The following is an 18088-nucleotide window of genomic DNA, read 5'->3' as shown; positions in this document are numbered from 1 at the left end:
CTGCAAGGCTGGGTGCTCTGGCACCAAAGGGTACGTGATCGGCCCACCTCCCTGGCCAGCAGTAAGGAAAGACAAGCAGTCTTTGCTGGAAGCTGCTGCCACTACAGACAACCATCAGACTCAGCAGGTATCACTTAAGCCTGCCCCAGGAGTAGCCTATCCCTGCCATGAGAAGGATTTGTCATTAGTGCTAAATTACCCAGGTGGAGGTGTTTATGCCAGACAGGCCTACTTCTCTTAGCCTGAGGCCAAGCACTGCAGCTCACACCTATAACCCCAGTACTGGAAGATGAGGCAGGAGGATCACTCCAGGCTCAGAGTTGGAGACCAGCCTGAGCAACATAGCGAGGCTCTGTTTCTACAAAAAAATAATACAAAATTAGCTGGGCATGGTAGTTCCAGCTACTCAGAAGGCCAAGGCAGGAGAATCACTTGAACTCAGAAGTTAGAACAGCCTGAACAAGAACAAGATCAAGATCCTGTTTCCAGGCTGGGCACCTGTAGCTCAGTGGTTGGGGCACCGGCCACAAACACCAAGGCAGGCGGGTTCAAACCCAGTCAGGGCGTGCTAAACAATAACAACTGCAACAAAAAAAATAGCCAAGCGTTGTGGCGGGTGCCTGTAGTCCCAGCTACCTTGAGCCCAAGAGTTTCAGGTTGCTGTGAGCTGCGATGCCACAGCACTGTACCGAGGGCAACATCTGTCTCAAAAAAAAAAAAAGATCTCGTTTCCACTAAAACTACAAAAATTAAGTGATCATTGTGGTGGGTACCTGTAGTTCCAGCTACTTGGGAAAGCTGAGGCAAGAGGATAACTTGAGCCAAAGAGTTTGAGGTTGCTGTGAGCTACGATGCCATGGCACCTACTCAAGGCAACAGAGTGAGACTCTGTCTCAAAAAAATAAATGAACAAAAAAGAAGTATCTGGACTGCAGCAGGCTAAATTGCCCACAGGCAGCATGGACTCAGCCCTGTCACAAAAGGGATGCACAAAGTTGGCTGAGAAGGAAGAGGGTGGGCAGGGCAGGAGAGATGGAGAGAGAAGTTAGAGAAAGGGTCTGGCCTTATATTCTTCATACTTGGAATAAAGATTTTCACACTGCAGCCTGCCACAGCCATCATCTGACCTCTAGCTGCAACCAAGGTCAAGCAGCCTGCTCATCCAGCATTCAGCAGTGGGTGTAAGAAACCTGGTCATGTGCCCACTGGGAGTCGGCCACAGAATTTTTTTTTTTTTTTTGAGACAGTCTCAAGCTGTCGCCCTGGGTAGAGTGCCATGCAACCTCACACTCTTGAGCTTAAGCGATTCTCTTGTCTCAGCCTCCCAAGTAGCTGGGACTACAGGTGCTTGTCACAACACCCGGCTATTTTTTGCTTGTAGTTGTCATTGTTGTTTAGCAGGCCTGGACCAGCCTCGAACCTGCTAGCCTTGGTATATGTGGCCAGCACTACAGCAAGCTATGGGCGCCAAGCCCAGCCACAGCATTCTTTTTTTTTTTTTTTTTTTTGTGGGTTTTGGCCTGGGCTGGGTATGAACCTGCCACCTTCTGCATATGGGACCGGCGACCTACCACTTTGAGCCACAGGCGCCGCCCTTTTTTTTTTTTTTTTTTTTGAGACAGAGTCTCACTGTACCACCCTCAGGTAGAGTGCCGTGGCGTCACACGGCTCACAGCAACCCCCAACTCTTGGGCTTACTCGATTTTCTTGCCTCAGCCTCCCAAGTAGCTGGGACTACAGGTGCCCGCCACAACGCCCAGCTATTTTTTTTGTTGCAGTTTGGCCGGGGCTGGGTTTGAACCCGCCACCCTCGGTAGATGGGGCCGGCGCCCCACTCACTGAGCCACAGGCGCTGCCCTTGCATTCTTTTTTTTTTTCTTGTAGAGACAGAGTCTCACTTTACTGCCTTCAGTAGAGTGCCATAATGTCACAGGACTCACAGCAACCTCTAGCTCTTGGGCTTCCGCGATTCTCCTGCCTCAGTCTCCCAAGCAGCTGGGACCACAGGTGCCCGCCACAACGCCCAGCCATTTTTTGGTTGCAGTTCAGCCGGGGCTGGGTTTGAACCTGCCACCCTCAGTACATGGGGCCGGCGCCCCACTCACTGAGCCACAGGCGCAACCCTGCCCTTGCATTCTTAACACAAAGCTCTGTACCCCACGCCGTCTTGTCCAGCATCTCTGTGGCTTCCCTTGACCCTGTTGAAGCTTTCCCAGTGGTTACCCCATAGGTCTTGGGGCACTGCATAACAGAGAGAGATCAAAGCTAAGATCTTCCATGCCCTGGGCCAGCAGGTCTGAGCACACCAACAAGGTCTATACACAGCTGCCACATGTTCTGGAAGCAGGTATGGGAGACAGGTCTACAACAGGCCCCTGATTATAAGCCACAGCTCATGGGACTGAAGAGAGGGAAGAATAAGCCCCTAGGCCACACTGAGCTGAGTAGTGCTATTATTTTTCACAGCCCTATGGCATGATTAACACTACTGTTCCATTCTTTTTTTTTTTTTTTTTTTTGTAGCGACAGAGTCTCACTTTATGGCCCTCAGTACAGTGCCATGGCATCACACAGCTCACAGCAACCTCCAACTCCCGGGCTTAAGCGATTCTCTTGCCTCAGCCTCCCGAGTAGCTGGGACTACAGGCACCCGCCACAACACCCAGCTATTTATTTTTTTTGGTTGCAGTTCAGCCGGGGCCAGGTTTGAACCCGCCACCCTTGGTATATGGGGATGGCGCCTTACCGACTGAGCCACAGGCACCACCCAACCATTCTTTTTTTTTTTTTTTTTTTTTTAGAGACAGTCACTTTGTCACCCTCAGTAGAGGGCTGAGGTGTCACAGGTCACAGCAACCTCCAGCTCTTGGGCGTAGGTGATTCTCTTATCTCAGCCTCCCAAGTAGCTGGGACTGTAGGCGCCCACCACAACACCCTGCTATTTTTTTGTTACAGTTTGGCTGGGACCCAGGTTCAAATGAGGGTGGCGTCCTACTCACTGAGCCACAGGCGCTGCCCACTACTGTTCCTTTCTACAGGCTGTGCAGCTGAGGCCCAAGGAGCTTAACACCCCACCCAGTGAGTGACAGTAGGGTCTGGGTTTAGTTCACTTCTATGTCCAGAGCCCCTAAGTGCAGCAAGGTAGGTACAAGCAGGATTCCATTTATCTACAGCCATTGGCTGCATACATCCCTTGCCTCCTCTGGGCCTCAGTTTCCCAAAATTGTAAAACAAGAACACATAAAAGTATCACAGTTTGTTAGAGGATTAAGTTATTTAGCATATACACTTGGATTCTCCCCAAAACCTGGAGTGCTCCCCCATCTCCAGAAGCCTTCCCTGCCCTAGGTACTAGCAGCTCCAGCCTCTGGGCACTAATTTGCCAGGCCATCCAATCAGCCTCCCCACAAAATACAGCCAAATCCAATACACTTTCTTTCTTTCTTTCTTTTTTTTTTTAAGAGTTGGAGTCTCACTTTATCGCCCTCACTAGAGTGCTGTAGCGTCATAGCTCACAGCAACCTCTAGCTCTTGGGCTTAGGTTCTCTTGCCTCAGCTTCCCAAGTAGCTGGAACTATAGGCACCCGCCACAATGCCCAGCTATTTTTTGTTGCTATTTGGCCAGGGCTGGGTTCGAACCGCCACCCTCAGTATATGGGGCTAGTGCCCCACTCACTGAACCACAGGTGCAGCCCCCCAATGCCCTTTCATCACCTGGTTTTCTCTGGGGCTCTGGATCCAGCCCCTGCTCCACACAGCAGCCACAAGAGACCTGTTAAGACCTAAGTCAACCTCCCCTGCTCTAAATGCCTCCATGGCTCCCATGTCCCTCAAAAGAGGTATGGCCCACAAGGCCCTACTTGATCTGCCCCATCACTCTCATCTCTGTATCCCCATCCTTCTTCCCATCTCTCTCCACTCCAGCCTCAGGGCCCCCCATTTTTCTGAAATGCACCAGGCACACACCACCTCAGGGCCTTTTCACTGACTGTTCCTTCCACCTGCAACATTCTCCTTCCAGTTATCCACCAGGCTTCATCCCCTCTCCTCCTTCCCTGACCAGGATTTCAAATTGAGGCCTCCAGTCACACACTCACACATCCCTGCCTTCCGTCATGGGACCCCACTCCTCTCTCCTCCCCTGAGCCTCAGTCCTATCTCAGTACAGGGGCTGCCCTCCCTGCCAGACTGAGAAAGCTGGCTCTGCTTGGTTCCTTGCTGTTTTGCTGTTCGAGTCTAGTGCCAAAAGAGACTCAGCAAACCATAGGTGCCATGTAGGTGTTAGCCATTACTAGTCCTAGTTCCTTGCCTTCCTCACTCTTGAGGGTGGGGAGGGAAGGGTATAATGAAGCCCACACCACCCAAGTATCCAGGGCATAAAGAAACCTTTTTTTTTTTTTTTTTTTTTTTGCAGTTTGGCCAGGTCCGGGTTCAGGTTTGAACTTGCCACCCTTAGTATATGGGGGCAGTGCCCTACCCACTGAGCAACAGGCGCTATCCAAGAAACCATCTTTTGAAAGGTCATGAGGGCTGGGCCTGGGTCATGAGGGCTGGCTCATGCCTATAATCTAGCACTCTAGCCAAGGCAGGTGGATTGCTTGAGTTCAAAAGTTTGAGACCCATCTGAGCAAGAGCAGGACCCTGTCTTTACTAAAAATTAGCCTGGCAGGCTAAGGTCATGAGGGCTGGGTCATGAGGGCTGGGCCTGGGTCATGAGGGCTGGGCTCATGCCTGTAATCTAGCACTCTAGCCAAGGCAGGTGGATTGCTTGAGTTCAAAAGTTTGAGACCCATCTGAGCAAGAGCAGGACCCTGTCTTTACTAAAAATTAGCCTGGCAGGCTTGGCACCTATAGCTCAAGCTGCTAAGGCACCACCCACATACACCTGAGTTGGCAGGTTCGAATCCAGCCTGGCCCGCCAAACAACAATGACAGCTGCAACCCAAAAATAGCTGGTCCTTGTGGCAGGGGCCTGTAGTCCCAGCTACTTGGGAGGCTGAGACAAGAGAATCACTTGAGCCCAAGAGTTTGAGGTTGCTGTGAGTTATGACACCACAACACTCTACCAAGGGGCAACAAAGCAAGGCTCTGTCGCAAAAAAACAAACAAACAAAGAAAAAAACAAAAAAAGAGGCACCTGTGGCTCAAACAAGTGGTAGGGCGCTGGCCCCATATGCTGGAGGTGGCGGGTTCAAACCCAGCCCTGGCCAAAAAGCTGCAAACAAAAAAAAAAGAAAGAAAGAAAGAAAAGAAAAGAAATGCCCCTGATTCCTGAATAAGAGTGTTCCCAGAGGAGTCACGTTGAAATCCGGGCTCCACAGCTGCTTCCCTGACTTGTACCCCAGTTTGTGCATGATGAGACAGTCCCGCATAGAGGCTCCAGTTCCTTCAAAGCAAGGGCACAAAGCAGGCCTGGCACACAGTAGGAGCTTTATTACAGTCCCAGGGTTGGCTACTGTTGACTGTACGTTCCCCGGACGGCTCTGCCTGAGCTGCCTGGCTTCGGCCGGCCCAGCCTGTCTGCGACCAGCCAGCCGCGGGCAGCAGCAGGGGGCAGGATTTCCCGCTGAGCAGGCAGGTCCCTCCTCTGCAGTTTGAAAAGAACCCAGCGAGGTTAACCCTCCCGCGCCGGGCTGCCCAGGACAGCCCGACAGTCCCTCTCCCTTATTCAGTGTCAGCTGGGCCGCTGCATCGGACACGCGGGCCTTGGCCACCCGCCCACTCTCTGAGCCTCAGTGTCTGCATCCGTGAGATGCGTTCCCCTATCCTCAAGGTTAAAAATGAGCATTCAGTGAGAACCAGGAGCCAGCGCCGAGTGGGCATCAGTCACGGCCCTGGCCCTTAGCGCACGGCCCACTGCGGGGGTGGGTGGGGTAGGGTGGGGAAACTGGCCATCGTGGCAGGCAGCCTCGGTTATCAGGCCCAGAAAGGGCCACCGGGGCGGAGGTGACTCTGCAGCCCCCGGCCCCTATCGCTTCCTGCCTTCTTCTCGGGAACAGGCCGTGCTGTCCGCCTGCCTGTGGAGGCCACTGTCTGGGGAGGGTGGGGGGCAATATGAAGGGCTCAGCCCCGCCCCAGGATATCAGAGGGTGGACTGGGCTGTGGGGACTAGCCCGGGTGGGGGTGAGGCGTCTGGTGCCCTGGGGCCCTCTCCGCTGACCGCGCCAGGGAAAGGCGAGTCCCCTTTAAGAGCACAGCTCCGCCCGCCCCCTCCGGGCTGGAGCCGAATTCCAGGGAGGCGGGGCGGAGACGGCGGCGAGGTGGAGGCCGCGGCGGCTGAACGGATCTGAGCGGAGGCTCGGGCGGCGCCTCCCTGCGGCGGGCCCGGCCCGGCTCCGGCCCCGGCCGGGGCGATGCTCCCCGGGGCCGCAGGATGAGCCAGGTGAGCGGGGCACCCCCAGCGTCTCCTGCCCCGGGCGCATTGATGCGGGCCGAGCGGCGGCGCCCGCGGCCTCTTTCCCCAGGGCTGTGTGACCTTGGGCGGCCCCGCACCCTCTCTGGGTCCGAGCCCGAGGACCGGCGCGGCCTGTGGTAACCATTCCGAGAACCGGCCCCGCACACATTGGCCTGGGCCACTGGGGTGGGGGGGCTTCTCGGAGGAGACGGGGCCTGGCCCTGGCTGCCGGATTGCGGAGATCCTCAAAGCTGGGCCGCCTGAGTGCCCTGGCTCCTCCACCCACGGCTCTGCGTGCGACCTTTAGCCATCTTTTACCCTTTATGCGCCTCAATTTCCTCATCTGTAAAATGGAGATAATACCATCGCGCGCTCAGCCCTAGCCACGGTCATAGCTGTCACTGATATTACTGTTGCTATGTCGTTGTTATAATGGCATACTGCTTAGGGAAGGAGAGGGCCAGGGGAGGAGTCTGGACCTTCCCGCAAGAGGTGGGATGGGCACCAGCACTGAGCAACGGAGATAACCCACCCTGAGGTAGGGACCTGGGGTCCTCTTCTATCCCCTGGGTTTCAGACCTTAGGTTTTACCTCTCCAGGTCTCAGCCCTTCACAATTGTCACCATCCTGCATGGGAGGGAGGGCTTAGCCAACCCTCAATCCCCACCCCCCCAAAAAAAGCCAAACAGCAAACACTAAATTGTTTATAAAAATTATCCTATTGAAGCTGGGCGTGGTGGTGAGCTCCTGTAGTTGGGTTCCTGTAGTTCCAGCTGCATGGGAGGCTGAGGCAGGAAGATCTCCTGAACTCAGGAGCTGGACCACTGTGTTCCAGCCAGGGTGAGGGAGGGAGACCTTGCCTCAAAAAAATAAAAAAATTATCTCATTTATTCCTACAAGGCATTAATGTTACTGTAACCATTTTGCAGATGAGAAAACTGAAGCATTGAGAGGTTTCTCACAGCCAGTACTTACACGAGGGCTGGTGCAGGTGGTCAGTGGCTTAGTCTGTAATGAGCACTCACAGACATCCTGACCTATGTCCCTGACCACAGTGACTTGGCTGGCCCGGGGCATGGCGGACCCAGTGGCAGGCATCGCAGGCTCAGCGGCCAAGAGTGTGCGGCCATTTCGCTCAAGTGAGGCCTATGTGGAGGCCATGAAGGAGGACCTGGCTGAGTGGCTCAATGCCTTGTACTGCCTGGGTCTGCCTGGCGGTGATGGCTTCCTGACGGGACTGGCCACAGGCACAACCCTGTGCCAACATGCCAATGCCGTCACTGAGGCTGCCCGAACCTTGGCTGCTGCCCGCCCAGCGCGAGGTGTGGCCTTCCAGACGCACAATGTGCTACCTGGCTCCTTCATGGCCCGAGACAATGTGGCCACGTTCATCGGCTGGTGCCGCACGGAGCTGGGCGTGCCTGAGGTACTCATGTTTGAGACTGAAGACTTGGTGCTGCGCAAGAATGAGAAAAGTGTGGTGTTGTGCCTGCTGGAGGTGGCACGGCGCGGGGCCCGCCTTGGTCTGCTTGCCCCCCGCCTTGTGCAGTTCGAACAGGAGATTGAACGGGAGCTACATGCCACACCCTCGGTCCCTGATGCCTCTGCTCCTGGGGAAAATGCCACTGAAACCACTGCTGCACCAGGGGCTCCTGCCCGCGGGCCTCGCATGACCCCCAGCGACCTGCGCAACCTTGATGAGCTGGTGAGTCCCCCAGGACTGCATATGAGGATCCAGATGGGAGTGCCAGTGCCCACAACCTGTTGCTGAACCTACTGGGGTCCACCCTAGTATCTGCAGGACAGCCTGCTCCATGGCAAGGTTGCATATGTTGAGCATCTAGTGTATACTTGGCCCCAAGGAGATGGGCAGGTGCTGGGTGAGGTCACTCAGGCCAGCTGGGACTGGGATAGAATCCTGGCTCCTGGCACAATCTTTCCTTCCTTTATGTGCTAACCATGCATTTGCTAAGAGTAGATTCTTCTTCTGGAGAGTTGCATGATTGGGGGCGGCACCTGTGGCTCAGTCGGTGGGGCGCCGGCCCCATATACCGAGGGTGGCAGGTTCAAACCCGACCCCGGCCAAACTGCAACCAAAAAATAGCCGGGCGTTGTGGCGGGCACCTGTAGTCCCGGCTGCTCGGGAGAGTGAGGCAAGAGAATCGCTTACGCCCAGGAGTTGGAGGTTGCTGTGAGCTGTGTGAGGCCACGGCACTCTACCGAGGGCCATAAAGTAAGACTCTGTCTCTACCAAAAAAAAAAAAAAAAAAAAATGGAGAGTTGCATGATTGGGGCACCTCCTCCATGCCCTCCCTGCACTCGGTATCAGACACATATATGCACAACCTTACAGAAGCTTGGGTTGAGCTGGAACTGTGATGCTTGACTGAGACCAGGCCTGGAAAGCCCTGGGCAAGTTGCCTGGCATACAGTAGGTGCTCAGCAAGTGCCTTGGGAAGCAAGTGCTAGGGCCTCTGCAGGACCTCCTGCACTTGGGTCCCATGACCTTCCACTCCAGGCACCACTGTGAAGTCTAGCCCTATGTTTCTGCTATTGGTGGGAACAGGAAGTCCTGTTTGGAGCTGCAGGGTTTGCCCTACTCTGAGCTTAGGAGGTATTGAACCCTGCCCTTACACTCCCTCCTCTAGTCCGTGGACCTCAGTGTCCCTGCCGCCCCCGCAGCTGGGCTAGAGTTTCCTTCTTATCAAGAGATTAGGACTATCATGTTCCTGCCCAGGAGGTGGGTAGCCGGATGGCTGTGGGCAGAGTCTGGCACCCCACCCCCATCCTGGGCCAGGGTCACTCAAGGCTCCACCTGCTTATTTCCTCTGGCGCCACTGCTGCTGTGGGCAGGAGGCGGGCAAGGCTGCCCACATAGCCAGCCTGGCAGCTCTGGGCTGGGGTGTGTGTGTGTGCAGTGTGCTGGCCGCCTCTGTGTGTGTCCCATGTGTTGGGGGTACCCTCCCCACATCAGTGCTCATCCAAGGGCAGGAGCCCCCTGCACTTGGGTCACATGACCTGCCTCTTCCCAGGGTCTGGACTCAGCTTTCTTCTTTGTGAAGTTGGTAACAGGGGATGAGGATAGGCTAAGGGATGTTTCTCATTGGGGTCCGCGCCCTGGCCTGACCACAGTCCCATCATCTTATCCTAGGTGGCTCCCTGGGCCTTGAGAGCCAAGAGGGGAGCTAGTGAAAGGTCACCTGTGGAAGCTGCCCCCACATCTGGGGCAGCAGTCTCCTTCCCCCATTCCCTGGAAGGACTTGCTTCCTCCTGACCCTGGAGCTGCTGAAATCAGGCCCCAGGAGGAGGGACTTGCCCCCTGACCTCTAGCCTTTCCTCTTTGGCCTTAGGTAAGGGAGATCCTGGGCCGCTGCACTTGCCCAGACCAGTTCCCCATGATCAAGGTCTCTGAGGGGAAGTACCGCGTGGGAGACTCCAGCCTGCTTATTTTCGTGCGGGTAAGAGTCAGTGCTTTCTGGGTGGGCTGCTGGGTCCATGGGACACAGCCATGACCTGCCCACACCCGGACCCCATAGGTGCTGAGGAGCCATGTGATGGTGCGCGTGGGCGGTGGCTGGGACACACTGGAGCACTACCTGGACAAGCATGACCCATGTCGCTGTTCCTCTGTTGGTCAGTGCCCAGGTGGGAGAGGTGGGCAAGGAACCCGGCTTTGTGGTCTCCTCCCTGACACACTGTCTGTCTTCTTTCCTTACAGCCCACCGGCCACCCCAGCCTAGGGCCCGCACCTTCTCCCCCCAGAGGGTGTCGCCCATCCCCAGCCCCCGCCCTGGCAGTCCAGTCCCTGTAAGTGAGCGCAGGGGCTCCCGGCCAGAGGTGACTCCTGGCATCTTAGGAAGCACAAAGGAGGGGCCTGAGACCCCGTCCAGGTGAGATCTAAGAGGAAATGGTGGGTAGGGGGAGCAGCCCTGGCCTGGATGACAATTGATTGAGCTCCAGAGTGACTCACACCCTGGGAAAAGTTCCCGTGGGTGGGGGTGGGCCTGGCTTCCCATCTCCAGGGCAACCTAACCAAACCAACAACACAGCTGGGCGGGCGCTGGGGATTGGGCGGAAGCCAGTCCAACCCCTGCTTCCCTTTAGGCCCGCCCTGGGGGAGACTGGGGGAGTCGAGGGCCCAGGAGACCTTTTTCCAGTGCCTTTGGGGCTCTGGGCAGCTATGGGAAGCTGCCACAAAATCTCTCACTTCTCCCTGGAAGTCTCCATGACTGACAGATGCCCTGGACAGCCCCACCAGCCACATACCTGCTGTTCCTGTCCCTGCCCTTCCTGCACGCCAGCCCTTTGTGATGCCCTGTCTCTGTCTTGTTCCCCTGCCCCAGGCCTCGGGATCAGCTGCCTCCCCATCCCCGCTCTCGCCGCTACTCTGGGGACAGTGACTCCTCAGCCTCCTCAGCTCAGAGCTGCCCCCTGAGCGCTCGCAGTGATGACACAGGCACTGGCCCCCGGAGGGAGCGAGCCAGCCGGCGGCTGACCACAGGCACCCCTGCCTCTCCAAGACGCCCCCCAACCCCACGCAGCCAGTCCAGAGACAGGCTAGATCGGGGTCGGCCCCGTGGGACTCTGGCAGGCAGGGGAGCCCAGCTGTCAGCCCCCAGCCCTGCCCGGCGGGCCCGGAGCCAGAACCGCGAGGAACAGGCGGTATTGCTAGTGCGCAGGGATCGAGATGGGCAGCATTCATGGGTGCCCCGGGGCAGGGGCAGCGGGGGCTCGGGTAGGAGCACCCCCCAGACTCCCCGTGCCCACAGCCCTGCTGTACCCCAGCTTCGCCGGCTCTCCAGCCCCAGTCCAGAGTTGGGCACCACACCGGCCAGTGTCTTCCGCACACCTCTGCAGCTTGACCCGCAGCAGGAACAACAGCTGTTCCAGCGACTGGAGGAAGAATTCCTAGCCAATGCTCGTGCCCTTGAGGCTGCTGCTAGCGGGATCCCCACTGGACCAGCCCCTGACCCAGCTCGGGGCCCAGACCCTCCAGCTCCTGACTCTGCCTACTGTTCTTCCAGCTCCTCTTCTTCATCCCTCAGCGTCCTGGGTGGCAAGTGTGGCCAACCTGGGGACTCTGGCCAGACGGCCAATGGGCTGCCTGGGCTCCGCACCCAAGCCATGTCCAGTTCCTCCGATGAAGGCAGCCCCTGCCCTGGTGTGGGGGGGCCAGATGCACCTGGGAGTCCCCTGACTGGCCCAGAACACTCGAGGAGCTGGGCACGGGGTCGGATAGACACACAGCCAGACGGTAAACCCTCACGCATCCCCACACCTCGGGGCCCCCGTCGCACATCTGCACCCACAGAGCTCGGAGCCTGGCATGCCCTGCACTCAGTCACCCCAAGGGCTGAGCCAGGTTCATGGATGTGATAGAACAGCCCAGCTGCCCTCACACTCCATTCCTTTCCCTTTGTGGCCTTAACCCCCTCTGCATCAGGGAGCCCCCTCTGCCTATTGAGTACCAGACCTCATGGGACCAGACCCCTCGGGACCACATGGCACAATGGGATTTCTGTTGTACATTCCGGTTAGGGGATGAGTGTTGCTATTTAATTACTAATATTATTGATTGCCTTAGAGGAGGCTGGTCCAGCCCGGTGTCCTGAGGACCTGTGGCTCAGGAGAGCCTCTGACAGTAAAGTTTTGCTCCAGCCATCTGTCTGTTTCTTGGGGACTCAGTTTTGGGGCCATCACACCCTTTTGAGGGTTCTCATTACATGTTGAGATTCTGGAGTTAACTGCCAGGAGGCCAAGCCTGGCAGTTCTGACCTGTATGCTTAAGATTATCCTGCCCAAAGAAAAAAATGACCAAAAAAAAAGAAAAAAGATTATCCTGCCCAGCCCAGAAATCCCAGGTGAACTCACATTGTTTTCCCTTTTATTACCGCGCAAGAGGTGCGGCATAAAGAATATGTCCAATGTGGCGGCGCCTGTGACTCAGTGAGCAGGGCGCCAGTTCCATGTACCGAGGGTGGCGGGTTCAAACCCGGCCCCGGCCAAACTGCAACCAAAAAATAGCCGGGCGTTGTGGCGGGCGCCTGTAGTCCCAGCTACTCGGGAGGCTGAGGCAGGAGAATTGCCTAAGCCCAGGAGTTGGAGGTTTCTGTGAGCTGTGTGACGCCACGGCACTCTACCGAGGGCGATAAAGTGAAACTCTGTCTCTACAAAAAAAAAAAAAAGAATATGTCCAATGAAGCTCCAAGAGCAGTCTGAGAGCTGCCAATCAGATTCATAGCCAAGTCCTTTCCATCCAATGGGTCCGTGACCTAATGAGGTCCCAGAAAGGACTGAGTCCAATGGGGCTTGGGACCTGGCTGGGTCCAATGAAGTTCAAAAGGACGTCCGTCGCCTGGGAGATTGCGTGGGAACTTTCCTCAGCCAGTCAGGGAGGAGACTTTGCCCTGTCCGGTCTAAGTGAAGTTGAGCGATCTCGTCCAATCCAGGTCCCTGGCTCTTCCAGTCAAAAGCAAGACCCATAAGCGGCGGCGTCTTATCTGGTCACATGAGGGTGCAGCGAGCAGGGTGCAGCGCCCCCTGCAGACGTAGGGCCGGGTGTGCAGGGCGCGCACGCACCAGAGCGCAGCGCAGAAGCTCACGGAAGAGGCGCAGCACGTGCCAGTTGTACTTAGCTGAGCACTCCAGGTAGCCGCAGCGCCAGCCCCTGCGCACCAGGGCTGCCAGCGCGCGTCGCGGTCCAAAGCGCAGCCGCTGCCGGTCCCTCTTGTTTCCTACCACGAGGATGGGCGCTTCGGGTGCGCCCGCCGGCCTAGGGGCCGAATGGGGATGAGAGACACGGTGCCAGAAACCATACGCACAGGTACCTCCCCTTCCTACGACCAGAGACCTCCCTAACAAACACCAGGCCCTTGTGGGCCAGAGACTTAAGTATAGCTGAAGACCTTGCCGGGGGCAAAGGCCTGATTGGAAAGGGCCCAGACCCGGCCCACGACAGTAAGAGAAACCTGTTTAAGCCTCTCAGGTAAAGCCGGGCCAGACCAGCAGTAGCTCCCACCACCACCTCCTGCCGCGCCCTCACCTGGTCTCAGCGATGCGCTGCCTCAGGGCCTTCACGTAATCGAAACTGTCCGGGCTGCAGATGTCATAGACCAGCACAAAGGCGTCCGTGTCCTGCAAGCTCCAATCCTTAGTGTCTGTCCACTCCTGGGAGCAGGAGGCCAGTGTTTGCGGGATCCCCTTTTCTACCATCCAGCCCCAACCCTCTGCAAGGGCTTTGACGCTAAACCCACAGTTAGTCCTTAGGCTTCCGCTACCCTCAGCCAACCTCTGTGCCCCCTCAGCCAAGCTCTATAGGCCTTACAGTCGTCTGGGCTGCCAGGATAAAAATTTCCAAATCGGGCCTGAAAACTGTTAAACGCCCAACTCCTTCATCCTTGCTTTTCCCTCTTCTCACCTCCCTGCACCCCCATCTTCTCCTTTCAGCCTTCCCCAGCTCAACTCTGCTCAGACCACTCGCCCAACCGAGGCCCTGGCTGGTTACTGCTGTCTCTAAGACTAATTGCACAGCCCTCATCTGGAGCCCTGCGATCCACCAGGCCCTGAGACCACCGACTGTCCACAGCTGTACACCTTTATGCCTCTGTTGTAAGCACCTGCTGGTCTTTCTACCTGAAATAATTCTTGTCACTTATTTTACTGAAAAAATTTACTCAGCCTTCCAGGTTCAGCTCAAATGCCACTCCTACCAGGAAGCCCTGCTCAGTCCTGCTCTTTCCCCTTCATCTCTCTGTGGCTTTATGTTCCTGGGATTGAAGGTCTGTCCTGGACTTTGCACAAATTGCTAAATGAATGTTTGCTCCAGGGCACAGGAATGAGGGCAGAGAATGTCTCCCCCAGAAAGTACACCCGTCTGCCTGGCCCCAATCTCTCCTGCTGGGGCTCTGCTCTGGGCCCCCAACACACTCCCCACCCCACACCCTCAGGGAGACACAGCCGTGCTCTGCCACTCACTCATCCAGACCCACCAGTGGAGACAGGCAAAGACAGAAGCACCCACAGGAAGAAGAAAAAAACCACTTGGCAAAATCTCCCCATGGCTTGGGCTTGGGCGCCTTGGGTTGGCAGGGAAGGCTGAAACACACATGCATCAGGACACACATTCATCTTTCAATCCCTGAGCATAGTCGGGCGCCTTGGGGCCATCCACGCGGATACGCACGTGTGCACCGAACACACCTCACACTGTCACACGCCCCTGCCCTCTTCTCCAGCCGCTACCTCGAGACCCCCCGGGCTTGGGCTAGGGCCAGCGACGTCGCCGTCGCGGATGCTCAGGTCGTAGACGGCGCCGTCGAGCAGCACTGCAGGCCGGTAGAGGCGCGGCCCTTCGGTGGGCCGGTGGCGCTCAGGGTAGTCACCGAACAGGAACTGGCGGATAATGGCCGTCTTGCCCACGCCCGGGGCGCCCAGAACGGCCACCCGCAGGCTTCCCCCCATGGCCGGCCGGCGCTGCCGCTCCCCGCGCCGGGGAGCTTCATGGGCCGGTGCCGAGCCGTGCGCCCCGCGAGCCCTGCCCGGTGGGCCGCGGCCGCCGCGTTCCTTGGTGCACTCTGGAGCACCTGCGGCCGTGAGAGGCCAGGGCCGAGGACAGAGCTGGTGGCGAGACAGGCGAGAGGGCAGACAGGTGGCGGACGTGCGAGCAGCTCCGGCGGGTGCGGAAGCTCGGGAGAGGCAAACCCGGCGCGCCGCGCGCAGACACTGCCTCAGCTCCGCAGAGCGAACCCAGGCGCTGCCGGCAGCGCGGGGGCTCCGAGGTCCGACCTCCTCCCAGCGCCGAGCGCGTGGGGCGGCGCTGTCTCTGGGAGCCTCTGTCCTTCTGTCCCCTAGCTTCCGCGCCTGGAGTCCCCGGCTCAGCCGGCTGCGCGACTGAGCGAGTCGGGCCTTCCAGAGGCGGCGATGAGGTAAACCGCCCGCCCACCCTTCCCACCTCCCCCCACCCTTTCCACCTCCCCCCACCACCTTTCCCTAGCTCCTCGGGACGCCCCTCCCGGGAAGGGTCGCAGGAAGGTGACTAGTGGGCAGGGAGCCGGAGGAGGGCCCCACCCCCCTCCGCATTCCCCAGCGCCTCTCAACCGCTCCAAAATAGTCCCTTCCCACCCACGTCCGCGTCCGAGTTCGCGTTCCTGTCTCCAGACCCGCTGGCCCCCAAGCTGGCTCCTGACAAATGCCGACCCTCTGGAGTCTGGCCGCTCGGGCTCGGACTAGGGGGTTGGGGACAGCTGTGTTGTGACCTTGGTCCAATCACAGCACAGGACTAGGTCTCTGCTCCCCATCCATCAAAGGCAGCCGCCTCAAGGGGCTTGTATCATTTCTTGAGAACCTACTATGTGTCTGGTGCTTTACTAAGGTATGACCTACAAGAGCGGTGAACCTACAGCCTCAACCAGGCACTGCCTTTTTTGAGTGGAGGAAACTGAGGCCTGAGAGGGGGATCTCCAAGGTTAAAAGGAGGGTGGTGGTGCTTAATCTCACAGGTCGCTAAGGCCCCTCCTACCTTCCTCCTGCCTACACAGGTAAATGGAAGGCCCTAGACCTTATTCTAAATGGCTGTCCTGGAGGGGAGGTCAGGACAACACACACAGGAGTCCTCCTGGCCCAACAGGGGGCGGCTCAAGGAGGATAAATACAGAAAGAACCAGAAGTTGGTGGACATCACCTCCATCACTGCTAAGGCCTCCCTTCCTGTCTGAGTCTCTAAGGAGGGGCGCACCCTCCAAACTATTCTCCAGTACCTAAATTTCCCCTCCCTGGAGATATTGGAGAAGCTCCTTCCATATCTCACAGCTTGGGAAATCTGAGTTTGTACCCGACCCCCTGCCTCTTCTGCGAAGAAGTTGAGGCTCTCACTTCTCTGACCTGCATGGCCAAGCCTGTGTCTGCACTGACCAAGGACTTCATTTCTTCATCTCTTCAACAAATAGTCCAAATCTTACTGCTTATCGGGACACTGAGATGGATTTTTTTTTTTTTTTTTGAGACATAGTCTCACTTTATGGCCTCAGTAGAGTGCTGGGGCATCACAGCTCACAGCAACCTGCAACTCCTGGGCTTAGGTGATTCTCTTGCCTCACCCTCCGGAGTAGCTGGGACTACAGGTGCCCACCACAAGGCCCGGCTTTTTTTTTTTGCAGTTTGGCTGGGGCCGGATTCAAACCGCCACCCTCGGTATATGGGGCTGGTGCCCTACCCACTGAGCCACAGGCGCTGCCCCACTGAGATGGATTTTAAAAAAAAAAGAAAAAAAGGCAGCGCCTGTGGCTCAGTGAGTAGGGCGCTGGCCCGATATGCCGAGGGCGGCGGGTTCAAACCCATCCCTGGCCAAACTGCAACAAAAAAATAGTCGTGAGTTGTGGCGGGCGCCTGTAGTCCCAGCTGCTCGGGAGGCTGAGGCAAGAGAATCGCTTAAGTCCAGAAATTGGAGGTTGCTGTGAGCCATGTGACGTCATGGCACTCTACCGAGGGCCATAAAGTGAGACTCTGTCTCTACAAAAAAAAAAAAAAAGAACAGAAAAAAGGGAAAAGTTTCTGCCTTAGAAGGAAAGGTTTCAGAACACATGGGATCCAATAACTGTACCAACACAGACAATATATCCACCACAGCCTGGGTAAAGGGGGAGGGGGAAGGAAGAGCTAACCCCTGAAGGAGGGAGGAGGGGTGTATCCTCCAGAGAGCAGGTGAGGGCAACCAGAGGGGTGTTTGGTAGGTGTGGTTTCATCTTCCCATACTGGATCAAGGGCCTGGGTCACTTTCACTTCACTCCTCAGCCTCTAGGCAGCTTAGACTCAGCTCTGTCAAGTTCCAGGTCTTCAAGCTCACTAAGTGTGGACCCCTGTCTTCATCTTTCTTTATGTCATGATTTTTCCCTTCACTTAATTTGCCCTCTCACATTTAACTTTTCAGACTTGTGAGTTTTTAACCTTCCCAGCTTCTTTTTTTTTTTTTTCCTGAGACAGAGTCTCACTCTTGTCATTTTGGGTGGAGTGCCATGGTGTCATCATAGCTCACAACAACCTTGAACTCCTGGGCTCAAGCGAACCTCCTGCCTCAGTTTTTCTATTTTTAGTAGAGATTGGGTCTCACTCTTGCTCAGGCTGCTCTCAAACCAATTCAACCCCCCTTGGCCTGCCAGAGTGCTAGGATTATAGGCATGAGTCATTGCGCCCAGCCACCTTGTGGGCTTCTGTGAGCTGCTTCCTGTTCCTTTGGGGAACAGACAAGGAGTAATTATTATTATTTTTGTGTGTGTGTGTGGAGACAGAGTCTTACTTTATCGCCTTCAGTTGCTCACAGCAACCTCCAACTCCTGGGTTTAGGCAGTTCTCTTGCCTCAGCCTCTCGAGTAGCTGGGACTACAGGGGCCCACCACAACGCCCGGCTATTTTTTTGTTGCAGTGTGGCCAGGGGTAGTTTGAACCCTCCACCTTTGGTATATGGGGCCGGCGCCCTACTCACTTAGCCATTGGCGCTGCCCAGACAAGGCGTAAATAAATTGAGCCCCCTTCCTTCTTGGCTCTCATCTGCTAGGGGCTCTCCCATCCATCTTTAAGAGCCAGTTCTGGGTGTTCTTCCTGTAGAAGACCTTCCTTGCCTCCCTTTCTGACATAGAGCCTCCTTCTTGGGCAGCGTTTCTTCAAGAACCACAAACAAAGCTGTGTGTGAGGCATCACTGG

General features: G+C 56.6%; 2 protein-coding genes across 2 annotated transcripts; one reads left to right on the top strand and one right to left on the bottom strand.

Annotated features, from left to right (window-relative positions):
* The first annotated feature begins 7433 nt into the window (after window positions 1-7433).
* On the top strand, window positions 7434-12053 carry GAS2L1 (growth arrest specific 2 like 1). Its single transcript, XM_053588815.1, has 5 exons — window positions 7434-8099; window positions 9745-9852; window positions 9931-10027; window positions 10113-10284; window positions 10738-12053. The coding sequence occupies exons 1-5, from the start codon at window positions 7434-7436 to the stop codon at window positions 11768-11770; spliced, it is 2076 nt and encodes a 691-aa protein (XP_053444790.1). The 3' UTR covers window positions 11771-12053.
* Window positions 12054-12175: 122 nt separating this feature from the next.
* Window positions 12176-15315, bottom strand: RASL10A (RAS like family 10 member A). Its single transcript, XM_053588838.1, has 3 exons — window positions 14636-15315; window positions 13437-13561; window positions 12176-13166 (listed from the first exon to the last, which is right to left on the bottom strand). The coding sequence occupies exons 1-3, from the start codon at window positions 14852-14854 to the stop codon at window positions 12899-12901; spliced, it is 612 nt and encodes a 203-aa protein (XP_053444813.1). The 5' UTR covers window positions 14855-15315; the 3' UTR covers window positions 12176-12898.
* Window positions 15316-18088: the final 2773 nt, after the last annotated feature.

The sequence above is a fragment of the Nycticebus coucang genome, chromosome 4 (assembly GCF_027406575.1).
Source record: "Nycticebus coucang isolate mNycCou1 chromosome 4, mNycCou1.pri, whole genome shotgun sequence".
In the NCBI taxonomy this organism is placed as follows: domain Eukaryota; kingdom Metazoa; phylum Chordata; class Mammalia; order Primates; family Lorisidae; genus Nycticebus; species Nycticebus coucang.
Note: the sequence above shows the minus strand (reverse complement) of the source record. Positions and strands in the feature narration are given on the sequence as shown.